The sequence below is a fragment of the Oryx dammah genome, unplaced genomic scaffold (genome assembly GCF_014754425.2).
Source record: "Oryx dammah isolate SB20612 unplaced genomic scaffold, SCBI_Odam_1.1 HiC_scaffold_6, whole genome shotgun sequence".
Classification (NCBI taxonomy): Eukaryota; Metazoa; Chordata; class Mammalia; order Artiodactyla; family Bovidae; genus Oryx; species Oryx dammah.
Genome location: NW_024070190.1, coordinates 34,776,865 through 34,795,669, shown reverse-complemented (window position 1 = coordinate 34,795,669; position 18,805 = coordinate 34,776,865). Strand labels below are relative to the sequence as shown.

At 37.6% G+C, this 18,805-nt stretch overlaps 1 protein-coding gene across 3 annotated transcripts in view; it reads left to right on the top strand.

The window, feature by feature from the left end:
* The window catches only part of TET1 (tet methylcytosine dioxygenase 1), a 139,515-nt gene that overhangs the window by 92,347 nt on the left and 28,363 nt on the right, over positions 1 to 18,805 (top strand). For all 3 annotated transcript variants that reach the window (XM_040242215.1, XM_040242213.1, XM_040242214.1), the window contains 2 exons: positions 2,357 to 2,447; positions 2,979 to 3,072. In XM_040242215.1, coding sequence (XP_040098149.1) covers positions 2,357 to 2,447; positions 2,979 to 3,072 — 185 coding nt within the window. The remainder of the gene's footprint in view (positions 1 to 2,356; positions 2,448 to 2,978; positions 3,073 to 18,805) is intronic.

Here is an 18,805-nt window from a genome sequence, read left to right as displayed (position 1 = left end):
ATTATTCAAAGTGCATTTAATATTCTGAAATGAATCCTTCCATTTTTCTGCCCATCATTCAGCACTGTTTTGACAGCCTACCTCATGCCAGGCAGCAAAGATAGGCTCCTCTCAGAATGAAGAGCCTTTTAGAAGGGTCGGACCGTCTGGACAGGTGACAGCGCTGTCTGAGTGGGGTTGAATTGGGAAAGAGAGATTCTCAGACCAAGGACAGAAGAGTGTAGAAATGATAACGGCTCCGATTCCAGATCTTTTCCTGCGAGTCTCATAACAGCTGCATCCTTGACTTGTTATATTAACAAAAACCCACCAAAGGGAAGGCTCGTCATCCCCATTTTACAAGTGAAGAGATTGAATCAGAGAAGTTCATAGCTAGTAAATGATTAAACCAGAATTCAAAGACAGGCAGTTCCAACTCCAGAGGCTGTATTTGTAACTTCCATCCTCTGTTGCATCAAAAATCTGAAAAAGAGACCTTTTTTTTTTTTAATAAGTCATTAAACATGGAAAAGAAGTCTTTAAAATGCCATAAATTTGTATAGACCTGAGCTAGTCTAATTTAACCCTATACATAGTTTCAATAAGATGATTAGCTAGTTTGAAAACTCTTTCCTTATACATAACTATCTTGTAACATTGTAGGAATTGAGACAGCCAGGCTTTCAAAGTTTATTCAGTATCTGCAGTGGACCTGGAACTATGCAATAATAAATACACTGTCAGCTACATGTTTTCCTATAATTGTTCCATTTGAGATTATTGAGTTCATTGTGTAGAGATGGGAATTTAAAAAGATAAACAAAAGAGCAGACTCAGAAATCATCCCAAGTGAGGGTAAAGTATTCCAATCATATCCAAGGGTAAAAGATTTCTAAGAAAGTGTTATGTCCTAGCAACGCTAGAGTAGTTAGTGTTCCTCAGATTTGTTGGCATTTTAGGTGGGGTAATTCTTTGCTATCTGTGTATTTCTTATCTGTTGCTTTATCTATTGTAGGCTGTTTAGTGGCATCCCTGGCCTCTTCTCACTAGCTAGCAATAACACACACACATACATGCATACAGTTGTCACAACTCAAAATATTGCTAAATATCCCCTTTGGCAAAACCATCCCTGATTAAGAACCATTGCTCTAGACTGTTGTGTTGTTTAGTCGCTAAGTCATGTCCAGCTCTTGCAACCCCATGGACTGTAGCCTGTCAGGCTCCTCTGTCCATGGGATTTCCCAGGAATCCTGGGGTGGGTTGCTGCTTCCTTATCCAGGGGATCTTCCTGACCTAGGCATCAAAGCTATGTCTCCTGTATTGGCAGGCAGATTCCTTACTGCTGAGACACCTGGGAAGTCCTGCTCTAGATCTCCAATAAATTAAAAATTATTCACTGCTATCTTGCTTAAGTAGCCACAAAAATAATCCTATGTTGTATTGGATATCCAATTAAAATGGTAAGTAATAACCTTCTGATGTGGGTAGACATGCATTCCCCATTGATTCTAGTTAGACATGATTCTCAGAGGCCAAATTAAAAATAACATTTTCTAAGAAGTACTTAATTCATACTCACAAAAACTCAAATTGTACAGAAATATGGTGCAAATATCTTTTTTTAGAGGAAAATAGCTGTTACAGTTTTTCTATTGAATTAATATTGTTAGTGATTTTAATTTTTACAAAATTTTTTGGTAAAGAAAATTTTATAAGTTTTACAAAATTTAAGGCTTTTAAAACATACTACTTTTGCAGCTTGTTTTTTAACTTGGATTTTTCAATGTCTGTAAATGCTATTGTTTTAATAGCTATATCATATTCCACTGTATAAATAACCCCAAATTTAAACTATTACTTAATTGAAAGATTCAGTTTTTCTCTCTTCTGATATTACATATTATTGTAACAATGAAGATTCTGTGTACACGTGCATTATAAATAATTATGCATGTGTGTAGTAAAATAAATTAGCAGTGCAATCGTTGGGCTCAATTTTTTTGTGGGGGGCTCAATTTTAATAGAATTCTGAGGCAAAGCTTTTAAGATGTATTGAGGATAACTTAATTTCTTACCTCAATTTTTATAGATCTTTTTTAAAGCAGAAGATCTGAGAATAAATGTTAATCACAACTTAAAATATGTTTTTCCTCCTCTGATTCTTAGAGGAAGAATCGATTAACTAGGAGCAGAAAAAAGGGATAAGTTACACTCCAGGGCCTATTGTCCTAGTTTTTAATTACTAAAGCTTACCAAAATCTTGTCAAGATTAATTGTTCTGAATTTAAAAAAAAAAAAAAAGTAAAACTAGCTCTTCTGCGCCCCTATGCAATTCTGTAAAGCTCTGGGTCTAATAATCTTATTCCTTCCACAGATCGAGTTATACAAAAAGACAAAGGCCCATATTATACACACCTTGGGGCAGGACCAAGTGTTGCTGCTGTCAGGGAAATCATGGAGAATAGGTGAGGAAATATGCTTCCCTGTTAAAATCATTCATTACTGGGGACCTAACTCAATGCAGAGTTATGATCTCCGGGAACAAACAGAAGGTGAACGGAAAACCTTCAGGAATATGAGTTGGATGTTTCTTAGGACCCAGGAAAAGCCCAGTGTCCTGGTGTCCTTGCCAAGGCATTCACACGAGCCGTTGGGAACTCAGTAAAGACCCTCACGAAGCAAGGCTGTCTTTGTTAAATGCAGACATACTTATTTTTATGTTATTGTATAATCGTAGAAATAGTTAAAATTAACACTGTCAACACTACATTCACATTGGTTTTGGTTGTCTTGGAGCCAGGACATTTTTTTAAAAAGAGTGATCCTTAAGGACAAGTAAATAGAACTGGACAACAAAAATATCTGCCACACACAAGTAAATTTTTAACAAAGTTATTATTATGAGGAGTGTTTGATTTTTATGCTTCTGTAAATCTTTATCTTATGCCCAAAAAGTTTATTTCAATGATTTTCCCTTCACTGTGTTTCATACTTAGGTATGGTCAAAAAGGAAATGCAATAAGGATAGAAATAGTAGTGTACACGGGGAAAGAAGGAAAAAGCTCTAATGGGTGTCCAGTTGCTAAGTGGGTAAGTATTTTGTACTTATACATTTTCCAAAATGGATTTACTCTTTATAAAAACAAAGTCAGTTAATTTTTTCCATGAAAACATGGACTAGGAAAATACCCACCTCCCTTATTCCCAGGGAAATAAGGAAGCTATCTGTCTTAGCCTCGGCTTTTTATATTAATGAACAAAACGGTATGGCATTCCTAGTCTGTATGTAGTGATCTAGAGTCATCATTCTTACCAAGTTTTTTTGTTGTTGTTATTGTTGTTACTTTTTAGAGAGTATACAGTACGCTTATAATTAGACAGCATAAATAAATAGTAAATAAATATATATGTATGTGTTTTACTTGCTCAGTCATCTCTGACTCATTGCAACCCCATGGACTATAGCCTGCCAGGCTTCTCTGTCCATAGAAATCTCCAGGCAAGAATTCTGGAATGGGTTGCCAATCCCTTTTCCAGGGGATCTTCGCAACCCAGGGATTGAACCCAGGTCTCCTGCATTGCAGGTGGATTCTTTACTATCTGAGCCACCAGGGAAGCCCAAGAACACTGGAGTGGGGAGCCTATCCCTTCTCCAGGGGATCTTCCCAACCTGGGAATCGAACCAGGGTCTACCTGCATTACAGCCGGATTCTTTACCAGCTGAGCTACCAGGAAAGCCCATTTGTTTCATGGGGCCACCTTAATGAAGGTCATGCAATATTGAAGGCAAAATGAAAAATTTTACAGTATATTTCCAAAATTATTTCTATAAGTACTTTGCGTTTTCTAAAACTGTGGTGCTATCAGAGGTAAGAACTGGTTTTATCTTCTTTGGGAAGTTCTCAGCAGAGAAACAGTGTCATTACCTGCCTAGTCAAATATATATATTCAGGAGGATACTCACATTCACAAGTATGTGGACCAGTTTCTTTGGAAATTTGCACTAAAGGATCATTTGAAATCCTGTCCTATCATTTGTTTATAATGATGACTAACATGATGATAATAAATAATAACAGTAGCCACTACCTTTCATTAAATATCAGGCACCATGTTAAGTACTTGACATACATTGCCTCATTAATCCCCACAGAGGGACTCTTAAGATTTGGGGAAAGGAAAAGCCATTATTTTTATGCCCATTTCAGAAGAACAAAAAACATTAAAAAAAAAACAAAAAGAGGGTTTGAACCTGGCTATTCCTGAAGCAGCACAATTGGTGCACCTTCATCTCTTCTATGCTTTGTTTTGTTTTTGTTTTTGATCTGGCATGTGGGATCTTAGTTCCCTGACCAAGGGTCAAACCTATGCTCCCTACAGTGGGGGCACAGGGAATCCTAACCACTGCACTGCCAGGGAAATCCCTATCTTGGTTATTTTTCAACCAACCTCTGGAAGGTGACAGCAGTGATGACCACAAAAACTGGGCATGAACACTAACTGTGTTAGAATACTTTCAGTTTCCTCAGTCTATTTGGAGTGCACAGTCTTGCCAAAATATCAGCTGATTCTCCACACATATAACACTACCCCGGCCAGCGATTTAAATCTTTGTAGCACCCCTGAAGGCTCCCTTTGCCTGCTCCCCATTGGTAACTCCATGTATGATAACCACGATTTTAACCTCCATGTCGATAAAGATCTTTTAGATAATTTCTGTATAATTAGAACCATACAGAATGTACTCTTTTGTATCTGTCTCCTTTCCCTCATCATCTATAGAACATGGGTTAAATAGTTAGAGATACAGAAATCATGTGAAACTATGAATTGATTTGATAATGGAAGATATGTGTTAGGATGGGGAGATGACAGGAGCCTGCATCTCTGATACCAGTAGAATTGCTATACGATCTCGTTTCCTGATCAGGGATTGAACCTGAGGGATTGAACCTGGGTCCCCTGTTTTGGGAGCTCGGACTCAACCTCTGGGCCACCAGGGAAGTCCCATCCTCAGCCTTCTTAAATCTGGATTTCTCTAACATAACAGAATTTTTTTTCCCACTTCTTTAAAACCTATTAGGAAGTTTTCTGTTTTGTGCAATAAAATAGAGTCCCAAATAAGATACCTGCCTTTAATTTGTTCAGTGTGGGTGATTTTGGAAAATAATAGAATTTTAGGATGAGAAAGGTGAAGAAACTTGTGTTTATTGAGAACTTTCCATTGGCAGGCTCCAGGCTAGATACTGGGGTTACAAGTGTGAATTAAAGTTTATCAGTCATTTCATGGTGTAGATGGGAAGAAACTGGCCCTGAGTCATAACAGCTATCACAAACACATTTTGGACTAAAGTTCGCTTACTCTGTAGTAACATGAATGTTTCCTGGAGTCATCTTGCTTCTCAAGAACTAAAATTTTCTGAAATGCTCCCTAGAAGTGTAGAATTTTCCCTGAAGCTTCCTTCATGTTAGTGTTTGAGGTGACACTTGGAGCAGGGTAGTGTCAGTGATTGTGAAGTCCTGTTTCCCAAGGATCAACTTCTTGTCTTGCTGTGTAACACGCCTGTCAACTCAGGTGTGAAAGTTAATGGTTTTCCACAACATAAACCCAAAGAAGTCAATCAGCACATGTAAGAGTTTTAATGAAGATAAACCCAAACACTGTTTCAGTTCAGTTCAGTCGCTAAGTTGTGTCCAACTCTTTGTGAGTGACCTCATGAATTGCAGCACGCCATGGCACCCCACTCCAGTACTCTTGCCTGGAAAATCCCATGGACGGTGGAGCCTGGTAAGCTGCAGTCCATGGGGTCACAAACAGTCGGACACGACTGAGCGACTTCACTTTGCCTTTTCACTTTCATGTATTGGAGAAGGAAATGGCAACCCACGCCAGTGTTCTTGCCTGGAGAATCCCAGGGATGGGGGAGCCTGGTGGGCTGCTGTCTATTGGGTTGCACAGAGTTGGACAGGAATGAAACTTAGCAGCAGCAGGCCTTCAACTCCTGGAGTTCACTCAAACTCATGTCCATCGAGTCAGTGATTTAGTGATCTTTATTTTTATATTTTATTCACTCTTGAAAAAGTTGTTGTTTCAAAACATTTTAAAGTAAGAAATAATACACATTGTCCATTATTTTCTTTTGGGTTATTTGGCTTCTATTGATTTTTATAGAAGGTTCTTTAGAAAAGTAACCATTTGTGATAAGTTGCAGATATGTTTTCTGTTTGCCTTTTTTGTTGTTGTTTTTTTTTAATTTGGGGGATCCTAGTTCCCTGACAAGCGATAAAACTCACGCCCCTTTCAGTGGAAACATAGTCTTAACCACTGAACAGCCAAGGAAGTCCTTCTTTGTTATATTTTTTTAACATTCTGATTGTTTTAAATGAGATGAAAATTTAAGTTAAATTTTTAATGAAAAACTTTGCTTTTATGGTTTTGCTGCTGCTTCGTTGCTTCAGTCGTGTCCAACTCTGTGTGACCCCATAGATGGCAGCCCACCAGGCTCCTCCGTCCCTGGGATTCTCCAGGCAAGAACAATGGAGTGGATTGCCATTTACTTCTCCAATGCATGAAAGTGGAAAGTGAAGTCGCTCAGTCGCTCAGTCGTGTCCGACTCTTCGCGACCCCTTGGACTGCAGCCCACCAGGCTCCTCCGTCCATGGGACTCTCCAGGCGAGAGTACCGGAGTGGGTTGCCTTTACTTACGGCTTTAGTGTATCTTAATTAGAAAAGTTTTTACAACTTCTAGCTTATAAATATTTTTCAAATTTTCTTTTTATAATATTTGAATGGTTTCATTTTTCTTTTTTTATTTCATTTTCATACACTTACCTATTTTATTCCTCTTGTATGTAAAATGTTAGTCACAACTTATATTTTTTCAACTGACTACCCAGTTAAACAACACTACTTACCTAAATAATTGTTCATCTACTTCCTATTGATATATTTATTCATATTTAGATTTAATATTCTACCACATTCTTATGTTTCTCCTGCATCATAATCAACTTATTCTGATTATTTGGGTTTAAAAATGTATTTCAAATCTGATGGAGCTAATCCTTCAGCAATTTCCTGACTCTTCTTGCCTTGTTTATTTTCCATATGAGTTTATAATCACCAATGTTTTTGTAAGAATAAATTTCTTTCGATATTGTGATTGAAATCATTGGTGAGAGAATTTGGAGAATTTACATTTTTGATGTTTAGTCTTCTTATCCTACATGCTATGCTTTTCTGTTTGTTGATGTCTTTCTTTGTCCTTCTGTAGTGTTTTTTTTCCATACTTTACATGCTTCCTGTTTTTCAATTAATTTCTCTTGTGTATCTCAGGTGTACAATCATATAATATATAATGACAAATTTATATTCCTCTTTAAAATTTAAACTAGTAAATTCTTTTTTGCACTTAATGCAGTTATTCTAATAAAGTAATTCCAAAGTTAAATTTCTTTAAACATGGTCTACTTATCTTTTTCCTCTCTTTAGTAGAGACCTTCCAGATTCTCCTTAAAGGTCATCAGCGAAGGCCTCTTTGGGAGAGAACTTTTAAGCTGAGAACTGAGTGACAGGAAGGAGCCTTGTATACAAAGAATACCCCTAAGAGCACAAGGAAGAACATTCCTAGGCAGAGAAAAGAGCAAGTACAAAGGTCGAGGAAGAGAGTACATTCTTTCATAATCAGAAATCTAGTGAAGCAAAGGAGGTAGAGAATGGAAACAAGTGAATGTAAAATGTTGGCAGAAGCAATAGCCTAAGTGGTTTTATTAGGCCATCATGAGTTTTAGTCCATGAATATGAAATCTTTGAAGTATTTTAACTTGGGATATGTTTAAATCCCTATGGTTTCCCTTGTGTTTCAGTGGTGAAGAGTCTACCTGCAATGCAGGAGTTTCAGGAGACCCGGGTTTGATCCATGAGTCAGGAAGATCCCCTGGTAGAGAGCATGGCAACCCAATCCAGTATTCTTTTTTTTTTTTTTTTTTAACTGTTTATTTATTTATTTGGCTGTACCAAGTCTTAGTTGGGGCATTTGGGATCTAGTTCTCTAACCAGATATTGAACTCGGGTCCCCTGATTTGGGAGCATGGAGTCTTAGCCACTGGTCCACCAGGGAAGTCTCCACTCCAGTATTCTTGCCCACAGAATCCCATGGCCAGAGGAGCCTGGTGGGCTAGAGTCCATGGGGTCTCAAAGAGTGGGACGCAAATTAATGGACTGAGCATATATGCACGCACACGCGCACACACACACCTTATCTATGTGGTTTATGTTTTATAAAGAGCAATCTGAGGAGAAGGAAATGGCAACCTACTCCAGTATTCCTGCCCAGAGAATCCCATGGACAGAGGAGCCTGGTACAGTCCACGAGGTCGCAAAGAGTCAGGCACAACTTCACTTTCACTTTTAAGCTTATTTAATTATTATTCTTGATGAACTCTATTGTTGGTGCTTTACAGATTACTCAGATTTAGTAGCTTTGAGCAACAAACATTTATTATCTCATCAATTTTGTGAGTCAGAAATCTGTCTGTGGGTAACTTCGGAGGGTGCTTCCAGAAGAGGTCTTTATCATTTCAGAACTTGACTGGAGAGGGAGCTGCTAGAGAGTCTAAGTCCCCTGTCATTTGCAGGAGGCTTTAGTTAAGTTTTTTTATTTGGATATGTCAGGTCTTAGTTGTGGCACTTGGGATACTCGTTCATGTGGAATATTTCGTTGCAGTGCTTGGACTCTAGTTATGGCATGCGGGCTTAGTTGTCCCATAGCATGTGGGATCTTGGTTCCCTGACCTTTGATGGAACCCAGGTCTCCTGTACTGCAAGGCGGATTCTTTTTTTTTTTTTCCCCAGACTTTGAACTTGTTATTTTGTGTTGGCATATAGCTGAGTAACAATATTGTGCTAGTTTCAGGTGAACAGCAAAGGGACCCGGTAATACCTGTGTGTGTTTTCATTCTCCCCCAAACCCCTCTCCCTTCCAGGCTGCTGCATGACTTTGAGCAGAGTTCCATGTGTTATGCAATAGGTGGCTAGAAGGATTCTTAACCACTGGATTGCCAGGGAAGTCCCAAGACTCACTTTCTTATCATAGGACTTCTTAAGTGTTTTCTCAGTCATAGCAGTTTATTTTTCCCCCGGGTGAGTCAATCAAAATATAACAATAAGCCACAATGTCATTTATGACATTAACCTCAGAAATTGCTACAGAGCTATCCTTTATTTAGTGTAGGAGAGGACTATGCAAAGACAAGAATATTAGGTGGTGGTGATGATTGGGGGCATCTTGGAGACAGGCTATTCATAAAATTCAGTATCTCTTCTTCACTAAAAATATCAATATGCTAAGTGAAAGTGTTAGTCACTCACTTGTGTCTGACTCTTTGCAACCCCATGAACTGTAGCCCACCAGGCTCCTCTATTCATGGAATTCTCCAGGCAAGAATACTGGAGTGGGTAACCATTCCCTTCTCCCAGATATCTTCCCAACCCAGGAATAGAACCCAAGTCTCCCTCATTGCAGGCAGATTATTTAGCTTCTGAGCTGTCAGGGAAACCCGCATCACTATGTTAAAGATTCTACATTGACATTGAAAAATGTAACTATCTTCCTTAGCCCTAGCTTCTCTAAAGGCAAAAAAACGTTACTCTGTAGATCTTAATTCACAAAATTATGCTGTTAAACATCAATATTCATTATGGAATATTTCAAGAAAAAAGGTAATAAACTTAGACTTTACCTATAATTATAAATTGAATACTCATCAAGCTACTACCTGGAGAAGGAAATGGCAACCCATTTTCCAGTATTCCTGTCTGAAAAATCCCATGGACAGAGGAGCCGGGTGGGCTACAGTTCACAGGGTCGCAAAGAGCCAGACACAACTGAGCAACTGAGCACACAAGCTACTACTTGGGTGAAAAATACGACATTGCTAGGTTCTCAGAGACCCTAAGAACCATCTCCCCACCTTATGTATTTCCTTATGGTATGGTTACTGTTCTTGTGTGTTTTGCCCCTACATAGTAACTTGCACATTTGTAGAAATAAGTGGTAGGGATTGGTTCCCAATATTTGACACTGATAATTTACATAGGTTTGTTCATCTATATCTATTTGATATTTTTTTTACTTATTTGCTTTTAAGTAACAAAGCATGAGGAGAACTCCAACTCCAGTATTTTTGCCTGGGAAATCCCATGAACAGAGGAACCTGGTAGGCTACAGTCTATGGGATCTCAAGAGTCAGACAAGACATAGCAACTAAACCACTACCACCAGCAAGGCATGAAGGTATATTCATGGCAGCTGGCTTCCCCTTGACTAAGTTATCCAAAAGAGCAAGGTGGCTGGGTTAAGTGGTAGGATTTGGGATGATTCTTCCTTTCTTTCATCCCTTCTCTAGCATAACAATAATTCAGTTCAGTTCAGTCACTCAGTCATGTCTGACTCTTTGCAACCCCATGAACTGCAGCACGCCAGGCCTCCCTGTCCATCACCAACTCCCGGAGTCCACCCAAACCCATGTCCATTGAGTTGGTAATGCCATCCAACCATCTTATCCTCTGTCATCCCCTTCTCCTCTTGCCTTCAATCTTTCCCAGCATCAAGGTCTTTTCAAATGAGTCAGCTCTTCACATCAAGTGGCCAACGTATTGGAGTTTCAGCTTCAGCATCAGTCCTTCCAATGAACACCCAGGACTGATCTCCTTTAAGATGGACTAGTTGGATCTCCTTGCAGTCCAAGGGACTTTCAAGAGTCTTCTCCAACACCACTGATAGAATTTTTAGGTTGCATTGTAGAATATATATATATATATTATATTATATATGTATGTATATATAATATTGCTTTAAACTTTATTATATATATATTATATATATATATTATATATGTATGTATATATAATATTGCTTTAAACTTTTCATCTTGCATAGTTGACATTTGCCCTGTATTTGATAGTAAACATTAACCTAAATCAAACATTTTGTGATTTGATTGTATGTTTTCTCGTGTGTGTGCAGACTTATGTGTGATAATAGTGGTTGATTTCTTTTTAAGATATTTATTTGTTTATTTTTTATTTGGCTTCACTGGTCTCAGTTGCAGCATGTGGGATCTAGTTCCCCAACCAGGGATCCAACCCAGGCCCCCTGCATTGGGAGCATGGAGTTTTAGCCACTGAACCACCAGGGAAGTCCCTAGTGGTTGGATTCTAAACTACTTTTATCATGCTGCACTTGCCTTCTTTTCTTGAAGGGGGTTGTTAGGGTTAGGTCACACACAAGAAGCCTAACAACATATTCTAACTGGGATCAGAACTTTCTAAGCCAGTCTCACTATGTTTTGCCTTTGTTCTTAAAACAGTTTTAATCTTTTCTTCAAAATCTTTCTTCTTTACCAGGTAGTCTTGAACACTTTCCCATAATTGTTAATTTTTGACAGACATTTCTAACTCTTCCTTCTGTCATTTTGTGTCTTGGCAGGGAGTAGTTATATCTTGTTATTCAGTAAATTTTGATGGAAAGGGCGATACAGTTTCTTTAATACACTAAGTTCTGTTAACTCCCTTTACTGCAGATGACTCCAATGCTGAGAAATTCACACCAGGCCCAAGTTCATGGGTTGCCCCACCTAGGATTGTTATTAATCAGTAGAGCAGGTGTGACAATGTGTACAACTGAATGTTTTATTGCTTACTTGGGTGTGAAGTGACCAGAGTTTTTAGTGTGTTTTGTAAATGAAGCTGATGTGTCTAAAGGTTTTTAAACCATCTTGCCTTGATTTATACACATATCTTCAAAGACTTCCCTTTTTATGAATTCCTTTTTTCCAAGATTTTGACTCTTACCTGCCTTGATTATTTTCAAGCTGCACCATGGTGCTGCTTATGTCTGTGCCCAGATCAGGCACTCTATGTGTATTACCGTGTCAGAATAATAAACAGGCAGTCATGGGCTGGCTACTTGTCTGCAAAATCTTGCTAATGTGAAAAAACCATTTAATACTTCAGTGATTAAAATTGGGCAAAAACCAGAGGGATTGGTACTGACTTGCCTTTTCACTGTTCTTTCTTTTTTGTTATAAAACATTTTTCTTCATTACTGTTTACTACTGTACGATTAGAACTACTTTTATATTTGCTTACTTGCTTATAGTAAGATCAAATTGCCAACGTCCGTTGGATCAAAGAAAAAGCAAGAGAGTTCCAGAAAAACATCTACTTCTGCTTTATTTACTATGCCAAAGCCTTTAACTATGTGGATCACAACATATTGTGGGAAATTCTTAAAGAAATGGGAATATCAGACCACCTGACCTGCCTCCTGAGAAATCTGTATGCAGGTCAAGAAGCAACAGTTAGAACCAGACCTGAAACAACGGATTGGCTCAAAATCGGGAAAGAAGTACGTCAAGGCTGTATATTGTCACCCTACTTATTTAATTTATATGCAGAGTACATCATTCGATATACCTGGCTGAGTGAAGCAGAGAGAAATATCAACAACGTCAGATATACAGATGACACCTTCCTTATGGCAGAAAGCAAAGAAGAAGTAAAGAGCCTCTTGATGAAAGTGAAAGAGGAGAGTGAGAAAGTTGGCTTAAAACTCAACATTCAGAAAACTAGGATCATGTCATCTGGTCCTGTCACTTAATGGAAAATAGATGTAGAAACAATGAAAACAGTGACTGAGTTTATTTTGGGGGGCTCCAAAATTACTGCAGATGGTGACTGCAGCCATGAAATTAAAAGCTGGTTGCTCCTTGGAAGAAAAGCTATGACCAACCTAGACAGTGTATTAAAAAACAGAGACATTACTTTGGCAACAAAGTCCATCTAGTCAAAGCTATGGTTTTTCCAGTAGTTATGTATGGATGTGAAAGTTGGACTGTAAAGAAAGCTGAGCGCCAAAGAATTGATGCTTTTGAACTGTGGTTTTGGAGAAGACTCTTGAGAGTCCCTTGGACTGCAAGGAGATCCAACCAGTCCATCCTAAAGGAAATCAGTCCTGAATATTCATTGGAAGAACTGATGCTAAATCTGAAACTCCAATACTTTGGCCACCTGATCCGAAGAATTGACTCATTTGAAAAGACCCTGATGTTGGGAAAGATTAAAGGCAGGAGGAGAAGAGGATGACAGAGGATGAGATGGTTGGATGGCATCACCGACTCGATGGACATATGAGTTTGAGCAAGCTCTGGGAGTTGGTGACAGACAGGGAAGCCTGGCATGCTACACTCCATGGGGTTGCACAGAGTGAGATAAAACTGAGTGACTGAATTGAACTAATTGACTTGCTTATAGAATTCATTTTTTAAGGAAAGTTTTTATTGAACTATAAAATACACAAAACTACACAAATCATAAGTGTGCAGGCCACTGAAGTTTTACAAAATCAAATCATCCAGGTTAAGAAATAAATCAGCACACCAGCCCCAGAACACCCCTCATGCATCCAATCACCACCACTCCTCCAAAAATGGGGTTGACGTTCATTAGCTATAATATATAGGACATATTGAAATTATTATTTTTTTTTTACTTCTTATTTTTCACTGGGGCTTCCCTTGTAGCTCAGACTTTAAAGAATCTGCCTGCAATGCAAGAGACCTGGTTTCAATCCCTGGGTCGGGAAGATCCCTGGGAGAAGGGAATGGCAAACCACTCCAATATTCTCGTCTGGAGAATTCCATGGACAGAGGAGCCTGGTGGGCTGCAGTCCGGGATGGCAAAGAGTAGAACACAACTGAGCAACTAAGCATAGCACATAGCCAGTTTACAATGTGGTAGTTTCAGGTGAACGGTGAAGGGAAGGAAGCGAAGAAAGATTTAAATGGTCTTAATCAGTGGATGATTTGGGGTTTGGAGAGGTAGGGATGGCCTCCATCATTTTGTATTGAAAATTTAACTGTAATTTTCTCTCATGGTTATGGATAAACTCAAAAAGTGATCTCTCTTGGGTAATGTAATCCACACTTGACATAAATGTTGCTCCTAGCTTTAACTATGGCGAAGGCAATGGCACCCCACTCCAGTACTCTTGCCTGGAAAATCCCATGGACGGAGGAGCCTGGTAGGCTGCAGTCCACGGGGTCGCGAAGTTGGATACGACTGAGGGACTTCACTTTGACTTTTCACTTTCATGCATTGGAGAAGGAAAGGGCAACCCACTCCAGTGTTCTTGCCTAGTGAATCCCAGGGATGGGGGAACCTGGTGGGCTGCCATCTATGGGGTTGCACGGAGTCGGACACGACTAAAGCGACTTAGCAGCAGCAGCAGCAGCTTTAACTATATTCTTCCGCGGAGCGTGGATTTTTGTTGAAGCTTATGCAGGAACCTAGTTACCTTCGCATCTTTATTGCTAAGGTTAATATTACAAGGACTGTTTAATTTCCTTTTTTTAAATTGTAAAATAAAACATAGGAGGACATATGTATTCTTATCGCTGATTCACATTGTTGTATGCTGGAAGCCAACACAATATTGTAAGGGAATTATCCTCCAATTAAAAAATTTTTTTAATTTAAAAAGAACAATAAACTAAAAGTGAAATTAAATTCAATGTTAATTTCTACATGTAGAAAATGAAAACTCCATATTAAATTGAATTTCAAAACAATTTAAAATTTTAAAACACATCTTAGTTTTCCCCTTTAGAGATAATGATTTTTAGCAATTTTGAGTATACCCAAGTGAAGAGTTAAGATGTTAAAAATTGGGTACCTGCTGAAGCATGTTAAGCAGAAGAGTGAAGTCAATATATTAATAATTCTCCAACTTCCTAAATTTCAAGAATGTTTGATTAAGTGAACATAGGTTTGTTTTTTTTTTTAGCAGAAACTACTCATGAGATTTTGCTTCTATGCATACTGAAGTTGAATATATAGCTCAATTCTTCAAGAGTGGTTTGAATTCACTATTAGAAATTATTTGTTTTAAGGCATCAAAGAACTAGTTTAATGTAAGAAAAAAATTGCTGGAAATGGATAAATTTTTCCCAATTAAAAAAATTTTTAATTGGAGGATAATTGTTATACAAGGTTGTCTTGGTTTTACCATCATCAAATTCTTAATTCAGGATAAAGAATAAATCTCTTTCTTATTGTTGAAAGATTTAAATAGAAAAAATATATTAATCTACTGATGAAAATCTATTTTGTCATTGTTAACTAGCAATTAAAAATAACTACCTTGATTAAATTTGTATTTTAACTAGTAAAATTAGGTTTCTTCATGTATTTATTAGCCATTTGTATTTCTTTTATGAATTCACTCTTCTTAGGCTTTTTTTGGTGATGTTATTTTTTTTATTTTTGTAAATAACACTTTATCATATATTTGCCATTATCTCATACTAGATTTTCTTTTAGTGATCTGACTGTTATCTTAGTATGAAAGTGAAAGTGTTAGCCGCTCAGTTTTGTCCTATTCTTTTGGACTGCAGCCTGCCTGGCTACTCTGTCCATGGAGTTCTCAGGCAAGAATGCTGGAGTGGTAGCCATTCCCTTCTCCAGGGGAATCTTCTCTACCCAGAGATCGAACCCAAGTCTCCTGCATTTCACGCAGATTCTTCACTGTCTGAGCCACCTGGGAAGACCTATTTTATAGGAGCTTGAAATGCTTAGCAGGTCAAACTTATGTCACTTAATACGTGCCTTAAAGATTTTTCATCTTGCTGTGGAAACTTTTTCTATAGCAATACTATAAAAATAGTGTCTCCCGTATTCTTATAATTTTATGTATTAACTTAGTATTTGGTTTTAAAAGCTTTTTTTTTTTTAAATTTGGTTGCACCTCACTGAATGCAGAATCTTAGTTCCCAGACCAGGGATTGATGTTGTGTCCTCTGCAGTGGAAACTTGGAGTCCTAACCACTGGACCACCAGGAAATTTGCCCCAGTTGTCTTTGTTGGTCATTGACCCATTAGGAAAGACCATTCCTAGGCTGGTACTATGTTTTTTGTTATAGCTTTGTGGAAAAGTTTTAAATTTAAAAGGACATTTATCTTTCATGTGTAAAAGTCTTTTTCATGACTTAATGTTCATTTATTCTTTCATATGAACTTTTAGAAACTAAGTATATGTAGAATGGGGAATAGATTGGTGACTAAAATAAAATCTTTTAATGTCTGACCTTCCATTTAGGAACAACTTAATTAAGATTTACTTACATACATTTCCCTTAAGATAATCCTCACAACTATATTTAATTTAATATTTAATTTAAGCTGTAAATCAAATTTCTATTTGATTATTGCTGGTGTATATTAAAACTTTGAGTCTTCAAAATTTATAAGTAGCCACCTATGTTATTCTCTTTAAAAATCCAATAAAATTTTGCTTCTCTTGAGTTTCCTAGGAGGACTCAAATCTATAAAAAATAATCATCTCCCAATTATAATAATACTTGTTTTAAAAATCACCTTTAATTCTACTTTTCGGAAACAATAGTTTGATTAGCCTTTGTTCAGATATCTGCAGGTACCAGTAAATTTAATAATTCTGACCCAACAAACACAATGCTATGTTTCCAAAAGAACAGTTATATAATTATTAGTCTATACTGTAAGGTAAATTAATCATTATATTGGAAGATAAGTAAATGCAAACATACTATTCATCAAAATTATGATTATTTTATTGTTTGTGCAAAGCAAGCCTATGTATATCTAGAATTCTCTGGATTTTGGAGTTAGGGGAATAAAATACTACTTAAGTAATTCCATTAGCCATGTAAATGTACTATGGCTAGAAGTCAAGCTTGACTGCTATGTAGAAACTGCCCTCCATTTTTGAGATTCTTTCCATATATTTTTTCTTCTATGTCTTAAGAATATTAAAAAATTGTTACCTACAGCTTCTTCCTCATAAATTACAACAGTAACTTTGTTTCTCAGAGCAGTCTTCTCTCTCCAGAGTGCCCTTAAACCCTAGATGGTCAGAGGTTATTTAGACTGGCATCTGGTCCCATCACTTCGTGGGAAATAGATGTGGAAACAATGTCAGACTTTATTTTGGGGGGCTCCAAAATCACTGCAGATGGTGATTGCAGCCATGAAATTAAAACAGGCTTACTCCTTGGAAGGAAAGTTATGACCAACCTAGATAGCATATTCAAAAGCAGAGACATTACTTTGTCAACAAAGGTCTGTCTAGTCAAGGCTATGGTTTTTCCAGTGGTCATGTATGGATGTGAGAGTTGGACTATAGAGAAAGCTGAGTGCCAAAGAATTGACAGGACAGTAGTCATGAACATTACATTACTCAGATTTTGGACACATCATTTACCATCTAAAGTGATTCTGGGGACTCCCTTGGAGGTCCATTCATTAAGATTCCATGCTTTCAATGCAGGTGGCACAGGATTCCATCCCTAGACAGGGAACTAAGATCCCATATGGTGCTTGGCCACAGTAAATAAATAAAATAAAAAGTAAAGTGAATATGTTGTGAGACCCTGGCTTAAACCACTTACCAATTAATATTTTGTTCCAGTTACCAAAAAATGTGATTTTTGCCAAAGGTTTTAAAATTTGGACTGTTTGTTGGACTATTTCTGAAATGAGAGATTCTGTCTTATTAATAGCATAACTTGTTTTTGAAATTTTTATAAAATCCAACCACATTGGGTTTTTGTGGTTTTTAACCATTCGTTCAACAAATATTTAATGAGAGTCTTCCATGAGCTGAGTTCTGTTCTCAGGAGCCAAGTATGCATTAAAAAAGCAAAAAATTCTTAGTAGCTAATAGTTATTAGATCCTAGGTTTGTGCTACTATAGAAAAGTTAAGAAACTTGCTATAGCGTCATGAGCCAGTAAGTGACTAAGCAGTTTTGGGTTTTTGTTTTGAATTTAGATTAAAGTACACTATTTTAGTATAACATACATGCAGAAGACTTCAGAAATTCTTCGATCACAAGTTTTCTAAAGTGCACACACTTGTGTAACCAGCAGTGACTATTACTTGCCCCTCTGAATCACTCTCCTGCCCTCTACCGCTATAATCCTGTATAATTTGAACCTTATGTAAATGCAGTCTTGCAGTATGTAGTCTTCTGCATACATTGACTATCTTAAAACATGATAATTGTGAGACTAAGCATTGTTTTTTGTAAATGTAGATAATTCTCATCTTGAGCTGTTCTCTGGTGATTAATGCTTGGTTGTTATCAGTTTGAGGTAGTCATGAATAGTGGTGCTGTCTCTGAAAGTGAAGTCGCTCAGTCGTGTCTGACTCTTTGCGACCCCATGGACAGTAGCCCACCAGGCTCCTCCATCCATGGGATTCTCCAAGCAAGAATACTGGAGTGGGTTGCCATTTCCTTCTCCAGAGGATCTTCCTGACCCAGGGATCTAACCCAGGTCTCCTGCATTAGAGGCAGTTGCTTTAACCTCAGAGCCACCAGGGAAGCCTTCTCATTGGGAAATATAAAAATGTATTTCTGTTTGTTTTATACCTAGAAGTGGAATTGCTAGGAGATGGTGGGGGTGGGGGTAATCGCATATGTGCAGCTTGGATTAATAGAGTTTTCCAAAATGGTTTTGCATTCACATGAATACAAGTTGCTCTACATCTTTCTCAACAGGACATTTTCCTTTTTATTTCTTTCCTTCCTTTAAAAAAAAAAACTGTTTCCACAGATTTCTGTTCAGCCTGTTGTTTATTAGTCAAGTAACCTTGGATACCCTGTGATGAGTTGTATGGAGGCAGCTAGTCTAACAACTAAAAGTCTTATAGGTAAAATAGCAATAATAAAAAATTTACCATCTTAACCATTTTTGAGTATACAGTTCAGTAGTATTATATATTT